The 20,284-nt window shown below is 41.3% G+C and overlaps 1 protein-coding gene across 8 annotated transcripts; it reads right to left on the bottom strand.

Annotated features, from left to right (window-relative positions):
- Positions 1-25: 25 nt before the first annotated feature.
- On the bottom strand, positions 26-19,076 carry LOC110978979 (exocyst complex component 3-like). 8 transcript variants are annotated; one of them, XM_022234387.2, is made up of 22 exons: positions 18,939-19,076; positions 16,026-16,108; positions 15,322-15,412; positions 14,291-14,329; positions 10,907-11,016; positions 10,148-10,267; positions 7,631-7,745; positions 7,184-7,264; positions 6,992-7,065; positions 6,688-6,756; positions 6,279-6,345; positions 6,061-6,153; positions 5,611-5,704; positions 5,097-5,236; positions 4,896-4,949; positions 4,312-4,430; positions 3,829-3,900; positions 3,549-3,698; positions 3,281-3,395; positions 3,065-3,145; positions 2,464-2,556; positions 26-2,192 (listed from the first exon to the last, which is right to left on the bottom strand). In XM_022234387.2, the coding sequence occupies exons 1-22, from the start codon at positions 18,996-18,998 to the stop codon at positions 2,106-2,108; spliced, it is 2,007 nt and encodes a 668-aa protein (XP_022090079.2). In that variant the 5' UTR covers positions 18,999-19,076; the 3' UTR covers positions 26-2,105. The 8 variants fall into 8 exon arrangements, with proteins under 8 accessions (XP_022090079.2, XP_022090080.2, XP_022090082.2 ...); XM_022234388.2 differs by having other exon boundaries at positions 16,026-16,105; positions 18,939-19,074; XM_022234390.2 differs by lacking the exon at positions 18,939-19,076 and adding an exon at positions 17,801-17,955 and having other exon boundaries at positions 16,026-16,105.
- Between the last annotated feature and the right edge of the window lie 1,208 nt (positions 19,077-20,284).

The raw sequence follows: 20,284 nt of genomic DNA, 5'->3' as shown, positions 1-20,284 counted from the left end.
TAAATACCAAAATAATAGAAAATGATGATTTTTCCAAATGTTTATTCAGTTAACAGTCATGTCACAGTATATTTTTTTAACACGAGCTGGCAATGACAACAAATGTGCTTTACTTAAATATTTATAATCCTCAGCGAATAATAAAATAAGAGTTATCGTGGCAAAGTCTTTCTGAAATTGTATAATTATATGGCAAAGATTAAATAAATATGCAAGGGATCACAAACATATAGGCACACATTATGTACACACCCAGCGCCACCTTTTCTAAAGCACACACTTTTTGCGAATAGCAATATGCATGGGAAATTCCCAAAGGGACCAACATTGTATTGCCACCTTACTAGAGATGTGAGAAATTTTTTTTACTTCTTTCAATCCAGCATTATTTTCATTGTACATCTTTTCGTCCCTAATTTCCAAAGACAGTAGAGTAAAATTTCAACATTTGGAAATAGGAGGGTATTATTATTAATTATTTGACCATCACAAGAACAAACAAAGCAAAATTGAACAAAAAGTATATTAAAAAAACACACACACGAGAAAATAAAAGCAGAAGCAGTGACCAGGGACAAAAATCCGAATACATAACAAGGCGATATTAAATACTATTCTTTTTCTGACTAGCAACGCACAACTCTTCATTAGTCAATCTCCACCGATTGCTAATCATAAATATTAAATCGTGTCTAGAATGTTATTTCATAACATGAGAAAAAGTGAGTTACATGATCACATAGACGAAACAATGAAGCAAACAAGTAACCAATGAGTAATTTTAGTAACCATCTAGAGATCAAAACGTCTTCACCTTTTTGCGAACAGAAAGTTCCTTTTAAGGGAGTAGATCGACTTTCAAGACTCTGGCTGTTGTTCCTTTGTTCGCACGAAGTAAGGGTCAGATATGAAGTGATCTCCACGAGGTTTGAAATGTCGCGCAAAAGGTTACAGCAGCGCGTTTGGTTTGTCCGAAGTTAAGCCCGTGGTTGAAATGCCCCTTTTAATTTAAGACTGCTTGTGCCGGTTAAGCAAGATCCTTGAGCATGCGTGTAGCATCTTGGGGTCGCTTAGAACAATGACAAGTCCATAGTTTTGTCTTTGTGTCCTCGAAGCGTCCAGGACTTGCCACTTGTGTTGATGGTCCTCATAATTTTTTTTTAAATAAAAACAAGCTGCTTCATTGGCGCTGTTGCGCATACTGTACAGCACAGCTCTTTGGAAATTGACTTAATTGAGTACAATCACACAAAGTGAACTTGATGTTACAATCTGAAATAACATAAATACATATTTGTAGATAGCACCACAAAACTCAGCTGATATTACATTATAAAATATAACAGCCTACCTTTACGCTTGCATATCAATATCCGTGCATAAAAACAACACATGTAATGCCGCATTCATGTTACTTTGTACACGCAAAGCAAATAACAAGGGATACCTCTGGCTTAGGTACAAAACAATGCCCATGTTGGTTAAGACTTACCATGTCAACACAAACTCTGAGAAGTCCAGCTGTCCAGCGACTTTTTTTTACGATAATAACTTACAATTTACAGCAATCATCTGTAGATAAACTGTACAGTACCACATCTCACGCACTTTTTTTGTGCATTTAACAGAGGAAGAACATTCTTTCAATTAAGGTTTTTTTGCCCTTACCAAGCGTATATTCATAAACACCGTATACTCAGTGCTCTAAGAACATTCTTCGCACCATTTACTGTTCTACTTCGATTTACAACGCATGAACATTAATTGCTTATTAACATTAAGACGGGAATATGTTCATTTTGAACTTTCCTTGAACTTCCAATCCCTATGCTGAGGGTAAACTCGCCGTAGCCGAGCCAATAAGGAAGAGTTGTGGAAGCTGTATTTTGGGTCTGCATGAGCAAACGGGAAACTTCCAGCACACTGATTTACATCGACTATACAAGTATTTACAGCGAAGCCACGAGGCAAAGCAGGACGTGTGGAGGAGGATACGCATGCACCATTCGCGAATGGTACAAGGTGCGAGTGACGAGAATCCATTAGATACAGTGATTCGTTGGCTCCAATCAGGTAGTCGCGTCACAACACGAGGCAGTTCCCCTTTAAGCTAATGACAGTTCGGAGAAGATGGTTCTCTTCTTCTCTCCTTTGACCGATCCACGTTTCTTCCCCAATGACTGGGAGATAATCTGAGAGGAAAAGATGAGGGCATGACAAGAAATGACAAGTTCGTAATACGACGCTGGCATGGAGTAAGCACTGTATGGTCAATGTCATTTCCTTTACCATTTTTCACTGCAGTCATGGTCGTTATACCTTCATTGCAATGATCATCAACGCCAAACGTCCCTTGCGTCTGTATGAGTCATCGATGCCATGGTAACCAACCCCCATATATGTTAAACCACTGTTATCACCTCCTAACCGTCACTCCCCAGTCAACAGGACAGCTCGACTTACCGATTTTATCTGAGCTTTGCTGAAGTCCCCGCGAACTTTCAGTACACGCCAAGCATGCTTCTCCTTTAAATCCGGGTACTTGTTGACGAGCACCTGTCGCGTAAAAAATAGAACGTTGAAGCATCATGCAGTGTGGACACCACTTGGATTAAGCAAGATTTTTGGATGGCAATATCGCGGGTAAGGCGTTGGCCGCAAAAACCACAAATATGACTCAGGCATCGTCTAACCGGAAAAAGCCTACGATTTCTGTGGGCGCAGTCGGCACTTGTTACTGATTTGATTTGGAAATGGGTTGATTAATGGAGACATTTTACTTTGCAAAAACAGCATGTTTCTGAAATATATGACAAGTCAGGATTTCAAAGACATAATATTCTGGTATGACACTGACTGTGAATACGATTGATGAGATCAGTTGGTTTCTCGTGACAATTACATTTGTGCATCTCATTTTGTGCGGGTAGGGATAAAGTTGTCTGGTAAACAACCATCATCCGCCAGGGGTGCGTAATGTACGAACATTCATCACAAACAGTGTCAGCGAATTGAATGTAAGGTCACGGGACGGCTATCTTTCCACAACTCCAACTATACTCACAATGAGGTCTGTGATGGCCGTCTGCTGGTCGTCAACTTGTACCAAACCAGCCAAGTCGCGCACCACAGTCCAGCGAGATTCCTGAAAAATAAATACAATCCAAAACTGGTACATAGGTGCAGAATCCGGACCAAAAATCGGCAGAAAATGTCTTTCAAAATGTGCTCCTGAATAAAATGACAATTCTTCAATTAGAATGCGGACATGTTGCCTTACATTTCCGTTCACGGCACCGAAATCTTGCAAGAACTTCTCCAGCCGACTGCATTCTCGGCAAATCTTATCGAACAGGGCCAGCCTGTCACTTTTGCGCCCCTCAAAACGAATCCTCCTGTTACACAGATAAAAAACAATAAATTATAAGGAAATTCAAAGCAACAATATCTCTTACCCTTACACTTCCTTTTACATTTTTGACTGAAAGCCCTTTGTGCAAGTCTTTGACCGAAACGAAAATAATGCATAAATTCATTGCTAAACTCACTTTTTAATGAGCCCTTCCAAATAACCCACGACCAGTTTTTCCTCTATCACTGACATCAACAACGCACGCACTGGTTCTCGGAGATGACGTAAGTATGATGTCATGACATCGCACATCGTGTCTACTGCTTCCCTACCGTTACCAGCCAACCTGTCGCACCATAAAGAATTCAAAAGAGGGTTGTGTAAATTAGTGCAATGTGATTTCATGGGGAGATAGGTCCAATTTTCTTCCCACGGAATTTGCATAATTATGCGGTGATCCCCTCCTAGATACTCACCAATTCTGGGTCAACAGTGTGTTGAGTTCTGTATTGATGTCGCCCAAAAGTTTCGGCAGCAACAACTCAGAACTGATATGGAGGAAAAAAAATACAGAACATTTACTATTTTCTTCCAACAGAATCAGTTGCAGAATTATACAAAATCTCAACTGCCTAGGCCTATTCGGCACTTATTTGAAACTTGGTACATAAAACTGTAATGACAAATTATACTTTTTATCAAAACGGGCGAAGGACAACACATTTAAAAATGTTCTCCTCGTATTATTTTATTATTGTAACTGTGTTCTCCTTGATGCCAATGTACGCCAAATGAAAAAAACAACTTTAATTTACAAATTCCCCTGTACCACTTCAGTCATCGTCAGAGTGGGTTCTAAATTTAAGTTTGGTTTCTTGGTCATGTCATTGCTCATAGAAGAAATTCATGATCCCTGAACTGATGTGTTTTTGAAAGTCTTCCTCATCAAGTTTGCTCACCACTTTTTTGTCTGAGCGTTGATCTTCCGTATGAGAGTCTGCGTGGGATCTTCGTCCATCTGCATGTTGTTGTTGTTTCTGCAGTTTTCCGTTGCCTGTTTCTGGGCCTTACTAATCTCCTGAAAAAAAAAACCCAAAATTTATGTCGAGATTTCTCGGAGTCTTCACTTTGAAATTTCGTTGCCATGCTATTTTTGACGTTTTAAGTGTGCTGAAGAGAAATGGGAGCCAAGTTGTAACAAAATGAGTCAAGATCGCCAATGGTGATTGTTAGATTGCAGGACATTACACATGATCGTTTATAATGAAGATTAAATTTGAAATGTCAGTGTGGTGTTGTTGTAAAAAGACAGCGGGTCTAGAACAATCATGACGAATAAATTGCACGTGGGCCTGCAAGGTTTCATGACTGCCCAGAGAATATGTTTTAAAAGTGGGAAACAACACACTCTTTTGATACAAAAAATGTAAAACGTGATATTTTCAATTCTCTAAGCGATACACTTCGTTCCTTTCCTAAAGTATTGGATAAAGAGCACAGAAACTCTTTATGCGATGTTTTAAATCAGGTTTTGAGTATTTACCATCATCTCCTTGAGACGTAAAGCAATTTTGTCAAAGTTGTTCAGCAGGGCAACCTGAGGGAAAAAATAATATTACATCAACATGAATGCCTACAAAATCACGGCTAGAAATTAGAGTGTCACGTGGTTGTGTTTTCACTTTACTGTGGAGTGCCTGCGGTTTGGGCTCCATTGCCCGAAATGGGGAGATAAAGTTCTCACCGCGTATTTCTCGAAATGGGTAGGTCTCGGTTCGTCGGAGTTCTTCCGTGCGCCCCGCTGTAGTTGCAGCTTGGGAGAGTGGCGGTGAGCGGTTTTACCGGTGAGGGCGGGCTCCTGTCCAATGTATGCTTTGGCACTGGCTGCGAAGAGACGAAGAATAGAGAAGTAATCGATCTGTTGGTCAATTAATCGACCGAGGATAACATCATCGATTGGTCAGCCGAAAATTCAATTAGTCATTAAATCGATCTAGACGAAATGAGTAACGATTCACTAATAGCTTGTATTGAATCAATTAAAACTCGATGTATCAATATATTTTGTAAATGGCCAAACAAATTGAACCATTAATTCCAGTTGTCAGATTAAGTCCCAATCCCCCAAAAAACTACAAAAAAGGCTCAAACTTGAATGTGACCCTCTGACGTGCCCAACCCTTCCATACAAAATGTACAAAGGGCTCGTCCGCTTCAACGTATTTCCCATAGGGCCTACAGCACAGCTGAAATCTCACCCGCGTAGGATTCCATGATGGCGTCCAATTCCTGTAGAGACAGCATGGAGATTTGTTCATGTAGCTCCCAGCTTATGTCTCTGGCCTGTCTTAGCTAAACAGGACAAAGTAGAAGTGGAATTTTCGATTTTACCAAGAGTTAGAAAATGATGATTTTTTTTTGTTTTCATTTGGGAAAGGTTCTACAGACCATTAAGAAATGAGGTCTCAATTCATTAACAGAAATTGACGCTTGCCTGGGCCAGCCTTTTTTTCAAGGACTAATTTTGAATCATTTGACAATCATTTTGGTTTATCTATGTCGCGGTTCCTGAGATCTAATCGATCCGAAGCAGTGAGGAGTGAATCACGAGATGGCGCACTTCTTCGTGCAGACCCTCTGGTCTCTCCATCTGAGAAAATGTTGTCGTGCAGTTTCTCCCATACTCAAAGTTACTCTGATCAACTCACGTTTTCCTCCAGCATTTTTAGGATGTCTAGAGGGAACTGAGTGTAGAATGCTCCCGAGTGCTCGGCGATTGGCTCGTCTTCGCTTCGCCAGTCCTGCAAGAACAATTCCAAAGGATGGAAAAGAATGACAGCATTTACCCGTTTTATTTCCTCCCAGGACGGAAAAACAAATAAAAATTGACTGTCTGTAAGAATAAATACGAGCCGTCGGTACTTACATTGATATCTCTCTCAAGGGCGTTTTCCATCCACTCGTGTATGTGACCCTTTTTTTCCCTGAGGAATCTGCAGAGAACGAAGAAAGATGACAGGGACTACAACAACCGATCCCAGTAAGACGCACAATGTGATTCACTATTCCAAAATCAGGCTGAAGTAAAAGGGGATGTTGATGTTTCACGACTCATCTCCTCGATGGTAATTTTCATACTAGTCCTCCGTACAAAACGAATTTCTGCAGGAAACTTGGATGGAAACCTTTGTCCAGCTCTTAGGATAATCTTGAAAACTGTGCAAATATCCAGAGTGATCAAAACCTTCCTCAAAAAGGAATGTTTCGTGTTTAGCATCTCCCCACGATCCACGATTAATGCAACTTGATGGGGTAGGAGTTTGTTCTCAACTTACTTGTCCTGAAGTTCAACGATCATACGGCAAGGTTTACAGTTGGCATCTTGGCAGTTGAAAATTCTATCGCTGTAGCAACAAAAGAGGAAAAACGGGAACAATCAATGATGCGAGCAACGGCGAGAGAATCTGCGCCTTTTTATTGAAAGCTCGGGCCTTGACATGAACAAAAATTTAAAGGAAAATGACATTTTTTTTCCGTGAAGGGGATGCTGCAACCAGCTCGGATACAAACATTTCAAAATGATTGACAAAACCAAAATTATAATTTAGTCACTAATGAATATTCATTGGATAATCTTACCGACACCATATCATCCAGGAGAGGACTTGTACAGTTTCTGCATCATTCAGATGGAATGAAAACCGGTCATACATCTAAATTAATAAAAATAGCAGAAAACTTTACTCAACCATAGATAGTTTTCAACAAATCAAAGTTGACACATGCACACCATAAGATATCAATTCTATTCAAACAGACGTTCACACATACCAGTGTCATCAGGTTCTCGTAGTAAGTCATCATATATGTGTTCAACATGTCCCACTCTTCCGTAAAGACTTTGCTAAGACTCTTCAGAAAATAAAGAGAAATAAAGAATGATTGGGGAAGTCAATTTAAAATCCATGTTAAGGGAGAAATGAAATGTAAAAGTAAGGTAACAGTTCTATTGTCAACATACTGTAGATGTCAAAACTCCAGTATTCCAAAGGGAAGTGAACTGACTTTCATGGGGTGGCTACAGAGAATGTACAGCAAGGATGGGTACTTTGGCTGGTAACTCAAAAGTCTCGTTTTTTTCCCGACAATGTCATTGGTTGATAAACACCGTGACGATTCTTCCTTTTCAAAATCTGATTGGCTAGACACTTGATACGCACTGGACGTGCAAACACACCACGTAACTTCAAACGCGCTTCAAATAACACGCCTACGTACCCTGGCATGCTCCAAATCCTTCTGAATGTCATCCCGTGCCTTTGTTAGGCGAAGCAGGAGGCGGCTGCCATCTTTGTCCTCAAGGATTTCAGGTGAAGGCGCTGTTTCAGAGGCTCTGATAGTAATGATGATAGAACGATACAAAAAAGTCGCATTATAAAACGTATATGTACACGTGGACACCCTGCTATAACTTTGTATTCTGCAATGTTATCGCTTTGACAACGGAGACATCATTACAGGCTACAGATCGGGTTTGAAATTCCCACATTTCAATGATTATAAATTTTTGGTAATTAGTAGCATTGTGAGCTTCCATTGGAAATCATCATAACGCTCGTATGTGAAATCAGTGGCTGTAGGGAAAAGGAACGGAAAGCACGAACTGAACGTTCAAAGTTAAGACGTTCAACAAAATCACCATTGATGTAATTTTGCAATAATGTACAACTCTGTCCTGTTGTAATACCAGAAAACAAGTTGATTGTAAACAAAGGAAGGTGGACCATGTGGGAAAGCAATACGTGGGCTTCCTACCCGGACTGGAAGTTAAACGGACTGTCTGTGTACACACAGTGATTGAGAAATAATTTTCTCGTGATGTGACGGGGTTTCCCCATCAGTTTCCCTCGGAGCTTGTACCAGAGAAAGCCCAGGTCAGCAGTTGTCGGCAGCTGGCGCATTGTTGGCAGGGTGGAACGCGAGCTTGTGCGTGCATGGGGCATGACTCATGCTGTGCACGAAGACGGCGTTAGCAAAAATAATAATTCATTATTACCACGCAAAGCCTCTTCGTATGCCTCAGTATAACAATCTTACACCATCGGGTTACATTGGGTAAGATGGTGTCTGTTAGATGGAGAGAAGGGGCCAATATTGGAGCTGCTAAGAATTTGCAGAGAAATTTCTCCTGCCTATTGAAAATGTGTCATGCTCCAAGGGTAAAACACTTGCTCCCTTCGTAGACAGATATTATGCGAAGGGCGACCTGATAGAATGTGCTGACACTCGGGAGGAATGCACGGCAGGATGGCACGGTATAACAAGGATGAGGCGGACGCTGCTCCGCGTTCAGCGGTTGGAATTCCCAAGCTAGCTCCTGCTGAGGAATGTTGCTGATACTGCAACATTAGGGGCTCTCGTTTGGAAATTACCTCAGCCTTTCCTTGAAATGCAATCCCGAACGGATCGCTCTATCTGGCTCTTGGCCAGTCATTTCTTGGGAACACCAAGGTCCAAGTGACGGGTTCTTTTCCGGCAAAGAAACCATGTATTGAATTTTTTTTACAAAGCTACGAGTGATCTTATGACACGAAAAAAACTGCCAGACGGGATTTACGTTGAAAAATCACAAAATTTCCTCTCTTCAAAAGAATAAAACCCCAGTACCTCATAAACTGGCATTTCATCTTATGTTTATGAGGCGTACTGTGTTAGAGATCCCCTATGCGCCCAAAGCGTCGATTTCATTCTCAGGCCAACAGTATACATGATGTACATGCTACATCATTGAACAACTCACTCAATGATATATATGAACACAAAGCGTCACTGCGGTCGAGGATTCCCTTTCATTTAAAGCTTTATTTAAAGGTAGCTTTCACTAAAGTCACATTGCTTGTGAGGAGGGAATTTTCACATAAAGGAACATTAGAAGGCTAAAAACGCGAGAACAGGCATTATTTTTTTTTTAACAACATCGGTGCACGGACTCTCTTGTTGACTAGCATGGCCCCACCCCAGCTTTCAACATACAGCTGACCTAATGAACCTCACGCCTTGACCTAATGAACCTCACGTCTTGTCGTGCACGTGTGTGTGCCAGAAACATTGTCATGGTGATAGAAAAGTAAGGTTTGGATAGATATGAATGGGTTTTTTTTTCGGGGGAGGGAGTGAAGTTAGGCCTACTTCCTGTAATTCAACCATTTGACCGTGAACAAAGACCGGAATTCGTAGAAAAACTACAACATCACCTCACTGTCTCGATTTTGAGCTCTATTTGGCCACTTTCTGTGTTCAAAATATCCAGGATATGGGGCAGAATTTATGTTTAACCTTTCATTTTTCTCCGGAAATTTGAAATCGGAGAAGTCTTTGTATATCTGTCCGTGTACGGTTACCTGACCAGATTCTTTACCAGAAATCATTAAACAGCCCGGCACTGTATGCACGGATATACCCAGCTGTGGAAAGCTTTTTGATAGCAGATAACAGGCCTACAGCGCAATGCAAAATATACCGGGAATTCCAAAGGAAACTTCCAGCTCCAATAACAAGGAACATTAAGCAATATCGACATTACACACACTACAGCTCACCGGTACACCAATGAGACTTTGGCACTGATACGCTACAGAGGGATTTCGGGAAACCAAGTTTTGTCCTTTTTTTTAATCAGGCAACTGCAAGCCTTTCCTCATTTCCTCTCAAAATATAACAAACCAAAACATCTTGCAATTAATTTTCACACTGTATCTCTACCCAAAATCATATACTCTGCGGTTCAAAACTTACCTCTTTGAAACTCCGGTCTTCATGACCTCCTGGCATTTCTCCCTCCATCTCTTGGGCCGTTCTGAATTCAGGAACGACCCGTCGTTCTCTGTGGAATTCTCGGTGAATTCGTAGTCTTTTCTGCGCAAATAATGGCCAAATTTTCCAGTCAGCAGACCGAGCTTTGGAATAATCCTACCCCCAAAGTTGGACTTGCTTTTGCATATTCATGTACTCGTATATGATAAGACAGTTCAAAAAGAGGAAGGAACAGCACGTCACAGCTTAAATCTTGGACAAAAATGTTATCATTTCATAGTTAAATTTGGCTATGAGCCCCAAGCTGGACCAAGAGAGGACGCAATTTACCTAGCAAAGCAGGCTTCTTTGGTAGGAACTGTACTTCGCTGGTTCACAAACGACGACGAAATACATGCGTTACGGTCGCTTCGCTACCAAGAAAATGAGCACTCCCGACCAACATGACTTTTTTCAACCGATGAGGGGGTGCTTCTGCTCAAAGCGGATAATTATAGTGTGGCTGTTCTCTCTGAATTCAGACTTTATGCATTTTAAAGTCTCGCCGTCTCAAAACGTATTACTCGATTTTCAGATTTTATCGTACGAAAGCTTCACTATATACATACATGTAGAGTTTCAGCCACTAGAAGGAATCGGTCTGATTGACAGGTTTACGTTTGCTGGTTAGCGATAATCTGCGGGTCAAAATGCCGATTTGTGCATGATTTATTGCTGAATTTACACGACGAGCACCCCTACCTCTCTTCGCTGTCGACGATTTTCACGCACGTATGCAGTAGGTGCTGGTCGTATGTTGCCAAACTTTGCAAACGAAGAAAGACTTGATGAATCTGCTCGAACATGGAGTTCTATATAGGAACGATCCAACAGGAAAAGATAACCAGAAAGTTAGAATTGAAATGCAAATTCTACACAATGGATGATCAGTTCACTGTTATGTAAATCAGTTCTTTTTATTTCTTGAAGGGACTACCTACCTAAATCATATGGAACATGTTGACAGATTTGTACTATGAAAATTTGATCAAAAATGTATATTTTTGAACATATTTCTGCAATAGAATTTACTTTGAAAAGTTAATCTCTCTGTTGAGCTGATGCGGAAGATATAAAAGCTGAACCTCACTAAACTGCCCCCGATGCAAAACCCCCAAATGACAAAGGGGTCGGTTTTATTAATAACTTCCTCTTAAGCAGTCTCAACCCTAAAAGAGTTGGGTTAATTTGGCCCATCTCACAGCCGGGGGATGGATTCCGCCCCTAAACTCGGCTGTGCCAAGCCTAATTTTTATGCAACTCGGCATGCAGGTGTCATTCCACATCAGTCGGGCGTATGGTTTTGTTATTAGGGTCATGTGAAGTTCGTGGTTACGTACGTGCCAGTACGCGTGCATTGAGCACCACAATGGAAAAAAGTACTCATTTTGTGGCCCACTTGTCTCGGGAGAATGCGCGCTGCACGAGAACAGTACGTTCGATTTTTGCAAAATGATGTCAAGATGACCGCAAAGAGTTATTCTAAAAAAATCCTAAGGCTGAACTCCCCCCCCAAAAAAATGCAAAAAAAAAATGTCGACTATGGGTGGAGGATTCAGCCCCCGGCTCTTTTAGGGTTAACCATCAGACGAAATTCTTTGCAGACTACCGGATATGATACAAGATAATCACTGTAATCACAACTTTATGACGCACTAGTGATTTGTTTTGACAGCTTCATTGTCATTTGAAGTGCACCGTAGCTATTAACACAAGGTCGATGTCAACAACTTTGACAGGTTATATAATTTGCACATCCTACCTGGATGATTGGAAAGTACATGTATCACGATGACTCAGTATATAATAACAATAATGAAGCACAATTTTACAAAAACATTTGTATCGAATTAAAGTGCACGATACAAAGTCATCAACAAGGACATGGCTTCCACAAATGGATTTGCGTTGCTGAGGGAAGTCGATCCGATTTTCCTCCTTAAAAAAGGGGGTAACGAAGCACGCAGCAATATAAACAAGGCAATCTTATTACACTTTTAATGTGCATGTACATGTATGTACATCGTTATGTACTGAGGTTGCGCCATCTGGAGCGTGCTGAATTTGTCTCTGTGCCACATATACAAACAGAATAGACGACGAGTCGCCTGAGGATGTAGCGAGTATTCAGAAGCATAGGGGGTCTACGATGCTTCACTAATAGAGGTTCCTCAATAGGTTGAAGTCGAGTGCCACAGTGTAGCTTTAATCTATCCTAGTTGAGCGAAACGCGCATTCACATCACTATCAACTTAATTCCTGTTTCTCCTGCCTGTCTCGTTTGAGATGCCACAAATAACTTGCCATCGCACACGAAATGCCAATAAACAGTCAACGACAACATGTAAAATAAACCCCAAAACAGATTTCACACAAACAAAACCTCCCCATTCCGCAGTAGATAAACAGCTTTCTCAGTGCTGAATGTCAAGGGTCAAGCGGCTTGATGTATTTCTAATCCGGAGATGACTTCACACTTGTGTGTTTGGAAGATAATTAAGTGTAAACCTGCAGTCCAATCAAGTTCCTTTAACTGTGTCCTGTCTCAATAACTGTCGATATAAATGTGTTTGAGGCAACATTTTTAAAGATTAACAAAAGGATATGTACGAGCGAGAGCGAGAGTCAACCAAACATGGGAGCCTTAGCAGGTCCTTTTTCTGTTTTAAACGTCATGAAAGATTTTGATTAAAACAAAATTCCAACAACTTCCGGGAATCGTCATCTACTGGTTGAGGTTCGTGCACCCCGAAAAAATATGACCGTGAGGTCACGCCTCGAGACGCGGCTATGTCTTCTTATCGAGGCTGTCAGGATTCTTTGAGGACAGAAAAAAAAATCAAAATAGGATTTACGACCGGAATCTTTTTTTCGAGTATTTATTTATATAGCCTTCAGAGTTCTGAATGATGAAGTCTACTGTTTTCCTGGAATTGTTACATTGAAAACACCCGAGGGAGTGTACGTTCCACAGTAAAATGGCGGCAAGTTGAAACCCCAGCACCGTCCAAGGTTATCATAAGCTTTTCCCGTCCATGTCAGACGACCATTTTTACAACTTTTGTGGCTGCTGTGGTTCAACACACATACATGTGCGACCTACCATTGCTGCTGGTTCTCTACTCTGTTTTCTGACTTTTCTTCGAATATCCATGTGCATTACAAGACTAGATTCTCATATGTCTGACAAGTCATCAGGTATCATTCTATCACCATGACTACTTGGAAACTAAAGCCAAAGACCTCTCTAACCTACCGTCGATTGAATGAGTTTTAAGAGGGATATCTCGAACAGGAACTCTTTGTACATGACTGTCTGAATGAATTTCACTGTCTCGTCTTGTTTTTAATTCTACTGATTCAGTTGGGTATAAATAAGCAGTTATTCCAGCAACAAAATAGACCGGATCGTGCTCAAAACAAACATTTTCTGATCATTTTTGCGCGCATAGTTCCCACGAATAATTCTTTCTTTAAATAATCATATTTTTGTTTACATATCAGCGTTTGAAACGCTAATCCCACAATTTACAATGTCTCTTCCCATTTCCTAAAAACCCGACATCATAAATCAAGGTTGTGGGCCTATTTCTGTAACTAGTGCGTTGTTGTAAGGGTATAGGAATTATAAATGAACTTTCTTTCGTTGCAGACAAAATCAGGGGTCAGTGACGTGAGCCAGGCTCGTCAACTATTCACACCTCATAACCTTCATTGAATGTTGACTTCTGTGAACTATAAGCGACAGGCATGTTAGAACTCATTGTGCATAGCAGGCAACAGTGCCACCAGAACGTGAAGGAATACAATTCTCCTCATTGCATGATTTGATGTAAAGTGACGTCATCGGCCCATCAATGTTAATCGGTAGAATTGTGTAATTTTCCTAATATTTGTCATTGAATCAATGCATGTGTACATCCCGCCTGTGGCCGAAGAGAAAAAAAGTGGTTTGGGATGCTTTGGCAAGTTCTTGGGTGCACACAGCACCTGATTATACACACATACATGTATTTCATCTTTTACAACAATAAATATATACGCCTTATCTCAAATGTTAATGTAAACAAATCGTGTTTAACTCACCGATTCATTTTTGACACCTTGAAATGACTCACTCCGTATCTGTTAAAGAACCAAAAAGGAAAAGAACTTATCAAGTGTTTGTTCCGGAACCAGCCACCATTTACGTGAGTTTTCTTATCTTACTTTGGTTCCCGATCTGTGTAGATTCCTGTTTATAAAAGTGACAGCTTCGTGATACTTTCTGTCATGATCCTGTGTAGGATTTGGTGACACCGCCCCCTCCATCAACCCCACCCCCATGTGGTACCGCCATACCGAACAATCTACTTCAATTCTAAGAATCACAGTGCTTCAACTGAAAACATGTCATCTGTTTATACATTGTCATAATCCAGCGAAAGTTGATCATGTGGGGCCCTCTTAGGTCGAGTTCTTGACCGTGTTTCTTGTTCTCGCGCTCGAACAGTGGGAACATGACTCAAGAACACTGTTCTCGGAACAGGATCACACCCCACCTCCTCGTCAGGGTTTTACAGGAACACACAGAAAAACTCGTGATGTTTAGATTTTTGAACAGCTGCAAAAAGTAGAGAGATGGCTTAAAAAGCTAGAGACAAAGGAGTTTTGCAAAATTAACATCGCTAATTTTCCGTGACACAAAAAAGAATGGTCCTGTTTAAATAGAAAGAATTCAGCCTAGTTATCCAAACATTAACTATCGAATAACGTACATGGACGCCGCCATATTGAATGTTGCTTGTCACTAACTATCGGCGACAACCGGTTGTATGTTCCCGGCGTTCGAGCAGCCGACCCAAGAACAACGAATCAAGCTGTTCGTGAACATACGAGAACAAGTCGCTCGAACTCAGCCACAGTGAAAAAGGCAATAAAGAAATGTTCAGTTTTAGAGAACTCCGGATCAATTTATCCAGGGAAAACCACAGGAGTGGGAATCCAATCGATATATGCAGACCTAGGTGAGATTCGAACCCGGGCTGCAGAGGTAGAAGACAAGGGTAGAGACACCTGACTCCCCATTTATGCTACAGTTTAACACAAAATGCACAGTAACGAACTGGAGCTCTCACCTTCGTTTCCGTGTCTGTTTCATCGATCTTGGTCAGCTCCCTGTGGACCCCATCCAAAATCTCGCCTCGGCAAGTCTCGAGGTATTCTAATCTGTAGGAGACAATTTACGAAGATACTGTCAATATCAGAAATGTGGACATTGTAAAGTCCAATTTCTTTCCCCCCCCAAAAAAAAAACTTTAGTGGACGACGGAACAGCACTGAAATTACCTTGAAGCTAGTAAACTATTACATGTTTACCATTTTTGCTGTGAAAAACTACAGATATTGACCCGTTATTAATAATAGATGTCAGAAAAACCCCATGAAGACCAAGAACAGCTTTCACTAATAAGATCATCATCTCCTCGGCATCAAGATGGTCGGCTCTATAAATGACCCCTCTTTATAGCCTTACCCAACCCGTACTCAGCTTATGCATGGTATCAGCTGCAGAGGAGCATGATTAAAGCTGTTGGATCTTCAATAGCCACAGATTGAGAACCTGGGAGATGAAACTCTCCAAAATTTCCATGAAGTGATAAACTTGGTCCACGGTATCTCACCACTCGGCATTTCAGTTTTTAACTGAGATCTTCCGTTTTGCACAAGTCCATTTCTTGTTCGTCTCATTTTTGCTATCGGACCATGAATACGGGACTCTAATTTTGACTAATCGACCCAGTAATGGCACAATATACAAATAGTTAATAGGTCTACTTACTTCTTGTAATTTCTCCAAAGATTGTCACTTTGGTTCGCAGATGGTCGACGTTCCATCGTGATCGTGAGACTAGGTTTCTTCTGCTGAAACACAGAAGAAATTGGAAACCCTCTTTACTCAGGCTCGATAAAGCTTTCTTTAGACGTTAGTCAATATGTATCAGTCGCGTAAAAAAGTTACAGCGCTAGACGGCCTGCCCTCAAGCTTGAATGAGCTTGCTTTGAAGTTGAAGGGAAATTTCGAAATCAACTTGGGATTGGTATCCCAACCAAACTGGATAAATCTATTGTGGAAGCCCAGATTATTAAAATGGGCGACGTTGGGTAAAAGTTCTAGCCTGATCCTCTTCCACAGGACAAGAGCGTTCTAGCATGAGAAACCCCTCCACATAAAGCACCTGTATTCGGCCACTTAAACAGGTCGTCAGGTTGTCCTGTCTTTAATAGACAGGCCCATCCTGTTGGTGCTATCGATGGATGTTCAATATGTCCAGGAAGTATTCTAGTACAGTACATGACAGCCAGAAATACGGGATTTTATGTAACTACCACACAAGCCGGGGTGATGATGCAAAACAAAAGCTGCCGAGAGTGAAATGGTTAGACGATAATAATTGCACCTTATGGCACCTCCCAAGCTGGTTGAGTTGTAAACAGTCACCTTCATGGATCAACAGTATAATACTGTATATAATGACGGTCGGTGTTCTTTGTGCACATAACATGCACTCCTCGTTTACGTACATCGTAATACGAGGATACATTCTATGCATACAAACTTGTGAGCTCAGGGTACAAAAGTCACCCAATGTAATGCGACCAAGGACACGATTACCATTAGCTGCCGAACGACACTTTCAAAAGGTAGGTTTATCTTGGCCATTATTAGAATCCTCCCGTGACGTAAATTTCGTTTCAGTGTTTCGTTCCTATTTTAGTCTCAAAAGTGGAGGTGAACAAAACATAGATGACGTCACGTTGCGTCCAAAAAGGTGCACTTAACTGTGACAGTAACTTCCTGGAAAACGGTGCGAAGCGCAACTGGTGGTAAATTATTCTGCCTAAACTAGAAAAGAATTTAGAGTTACACGCGTGTGCATGCTGCTCAGAAAGTCACGTGTCTTGATGCTGTGACAGTTCCAATTTTAATGTTCCAAAAAATGCAGCTTTACTGTAGTAGGCCCGCAGGTGGTCCAGACGCGACTTTTAGACCGTGCATTTTGATTGAAAAGCCTGCGCAGTCTTTGACAAAACATCATGATAATGCCAGGCTGAGCACTGCAAGCCCAAATTTGCATCGAATTACAGATCTTCATGCAGCAAACGTCAGAGACCCGGCCTTCACTTTCCCGCATGGTGTTCTCTATCATCATTGCAATTGCGTCATGCCCCGTTTTGCATAATAATGCAAGCTGATTTATAATGCCCACTATAATATAATGCCCATTTTTCAAATGGCGTACCCTAAATTGGTCAAGAGCTTTGGCCAACCACGACTGAATTCATGATGACACGCCGGCCGCCCATACGAAATGGCTGTCAATGTTCATTGTTTATATACAAGAGAGAGGTCGGTACACGCGATTATTATTAGACATGTAATGTATGCTGCATACTCTCACTGCATGCAAAAGCCTACACGGTAATGCATACATCTGCCAAGCCTGTCATGGAGAACAGCGGCTAGGGGAGCTTGACTGAGATGTCCGTTCGAGCCAAAAAAACAAGGCAAGCTATAATTCAATGAGTTCTCTCTTCCTAATACGGTATAAATACCTAGACTGTTGTCTGCCGATGTAGATTCATCCATGAAAAAGATGTCCGTTTATCGAACGTTACGAGGGCAGCGGCTAACACATCAGTCAAGAAGTGAATACATGTACATCACTGATAGAGCGACTAGACTGTTAAGCCGAGATATGTTCCCATGCTCATTTTCATAGGCGGAACCACGTCATGGGGAAACCCCGTTCCTTTTTGCATGGGCACATCGGGTTACACAATAACAGGGATCTAAACTTTTTGTTGTCTTCAATAAAAGAGTGTGCGCGTTAGACAAATAATTAAAATCGCATTATAAAACTTTCTGCTGTCCTTTAGAAATTGTATGCCTCAAGGAAAACCATGTCTGTGGCTTTGAATTGTGAATTAAATCCCTGTCTTAAAACGAATTAGTCAAGCAATGTAAAATTGGCGTGTCTGCGTGGGTTATCCCTAAAACCTACGAACTCTCGCCTATAAATAAAAGGAAACCAAACCACTAACACACGCATTGGTTAGTTTTCAGGTAAATCTTATACGAAATATATAGGGATGGAAGGACACAGGTTATTCCTCTCCTTAATGGGGGCGGTTTTACGTCGAATAACCCACTCTTCTTAAATTTTCTAGCCTGTTCGTGCTCATTGCGAAGTACAGTTATCAGGTTTGATGCAAATAAATTAGTTTTCGGTGGGCAAAGCCGAGAACCAGACTGAGCATGAAATGTGGACAACAAAGTTCAAAATCTTCACCACGAGTCCTCTTTCTAAGTATGACAGGTAGGCCTAACATTGAAATGTTACACGGTACAGTGGAAAACAAATATTACACTAATTTTATGTAGACACTCATATGCATTACGTAAATTATAATAATACGATTTTTGTCTCGATTACTCTTTTTTTTTTGGTCTTGTCTAGCAGAAGCGGACAAGATATCAAACAAAGAAACAAGACATGAAAGAAAAAAAAAGAAACGATAAATAGACACCAAATCTAAATTTCAGCTTCCGGTCCTCGCCAAAGTTTACTTCACATCAGCCTGAAATCACAGAGACAGAAAACTGAGGGCACGTCGAGAACAGAATTAATGATGATGCGTAGAAAACACAGCTGGATTCTGTGTACGTGTACCGTCACCGTCACGAGCTTACCTTGGAAAAAAACATCCGAAAGTCTTTCCCCGCCTTCTGCACTCGTCCTTTTTTCTTCATAATTTCACTCGTTCACAAAGTCGACGCAGTATGAAATCAAAAACAAAACTTCGTTTCTCTGACGAAAACAATCACTGGTGCTCCCTTTTATGCTCTTAAAGGTTAGAGGGTAGAGCGCGACCAAATCATAAATAACTTTCATTGGAGGGGCGGCTCTGTCGCTTCCTGGTACTGGCGAATCAAAGACGTCGATTGACAAGACTAGAAGTCACGGTCGTCACGTTCATTAGGTCATCATGCTATTGGTATTAACTCTCATTTGTACACAAGGAAGAAATAATGCAAGCGTTTTATTCGCCTGTAGTTTGCACTGAGGAAATAGAAACTATTACAACAGATCGTCACTTTTTTGTGGTTATGAGGTCATGAGTGGAAAATCCACTCAAATTTGCGCGTGGTTAAAAGAATCGACCAACTTGTCAAATTTGGGGGTTACCCAAGAATCTTGGTGAAAGGGGGAAAGTGGGTAGGCCTACTCTTCCTTTATTTGTATGTGGACGAAAAAGGTCCAGGGCTGGTCGAGGAGTACCAACTGACACTTAGGCCTCTACCAGGCACCGTGGGACAGAGGGGTACCCCCAAGAAGTCCAATCCCTCTACACACACCCCAGCCTATTGTTACTTAACACACACCCCTAGATGTCTGAAAAGAATTTCTAAGATACCATTATAACGCTGGCACGGGGGGGGGTTCTCTCTGTCCCATAGTTTGCAGCATATGCTGACACTAATTATGCCCAACCAAGGTTGGAAAACTGGATTGTTTGGGGATTAAGCGAGGTGAAGGATTAAGCTTAAATTTAGTGTGAGAGGCGTAACCAGCTTTTGGTGTGTGTCGGGGGGGGCTCATTCAACATAATGTTGGGGTGAGAAGAATATCAAAAGCCTTACGGTCCCGACATCTTTGCTTTTATTTGCTAGTGTTGTGTTTTAGTAGTTTAAGTGATAATATTTGATAAACAATATACCGATTACTTCCTTTCCTACTCACCTATATGAAGTATTCTTTGTACAAAAAAACCAAACAAAAACCGCCGGGGGAGAAAGCAACACACCCCGCTGAATACGAGACCCAGCTTTGTACATGTACAACGGTGCCACGCAGTGACGCAGGCCTATAAATAGTGGCCGTATTTTTGGACAAAGGCCTGTTGTCAGCCCAGGTACCGTAGCTCACAAAAAGCAAATGTCGGGCGTAATACATGTGCACATAAAAAAGATTATCAACGGAACCCGGCTATGGGATAACAAGACTGATCATAGATTGCGGCCCGGCCCAAGGACCT

Source organism: Acanthaster planci, linkage group LG16 (genome assembly GCF_054643075.1).
Source record: "Acanthaster planci isolate LZ-2023a linkage group LG16, COTS_SCS, whole genome shotgun sequence".
Lineage (NCBI taxonomy): Eukaryota > Metazoa > Echinodermata > Asteroidea > Valvatida > Acanthasteridae > Acanthaster > Acanthaster planci.
The sequence above is the reverse complement of the archived record's forward strand: the minus strand, read 5'-3'. Positions and strand labels throughout refer to the sequence as shown.

Excerpts from the sequence above, each read along its gene's own strand:
- LOC110978979 (XM_022234385.2), bottom strand. The coding sequence starts at position 16,797 with ATGCATAGAATGTATCCTCGTATTACGATGTACGTAAACGAGGAGTGC. Across the intron at positions 6,154-6,278 it reads CCCTTGAGAGAGATATCAAT|GACTGGCGAAGCGAAGACGA; the intron begins GTAAGTACCGAC and ends TTGTTCTTGCAG. Across the intron at positions 2,193-2,463 it reads GCAAAGCTCAGATAAAATCG|ATTATCTCCCAGTCATTGGG; the intron begins GTAAGTCGAGCT and ends TTTTCCTCTCAG.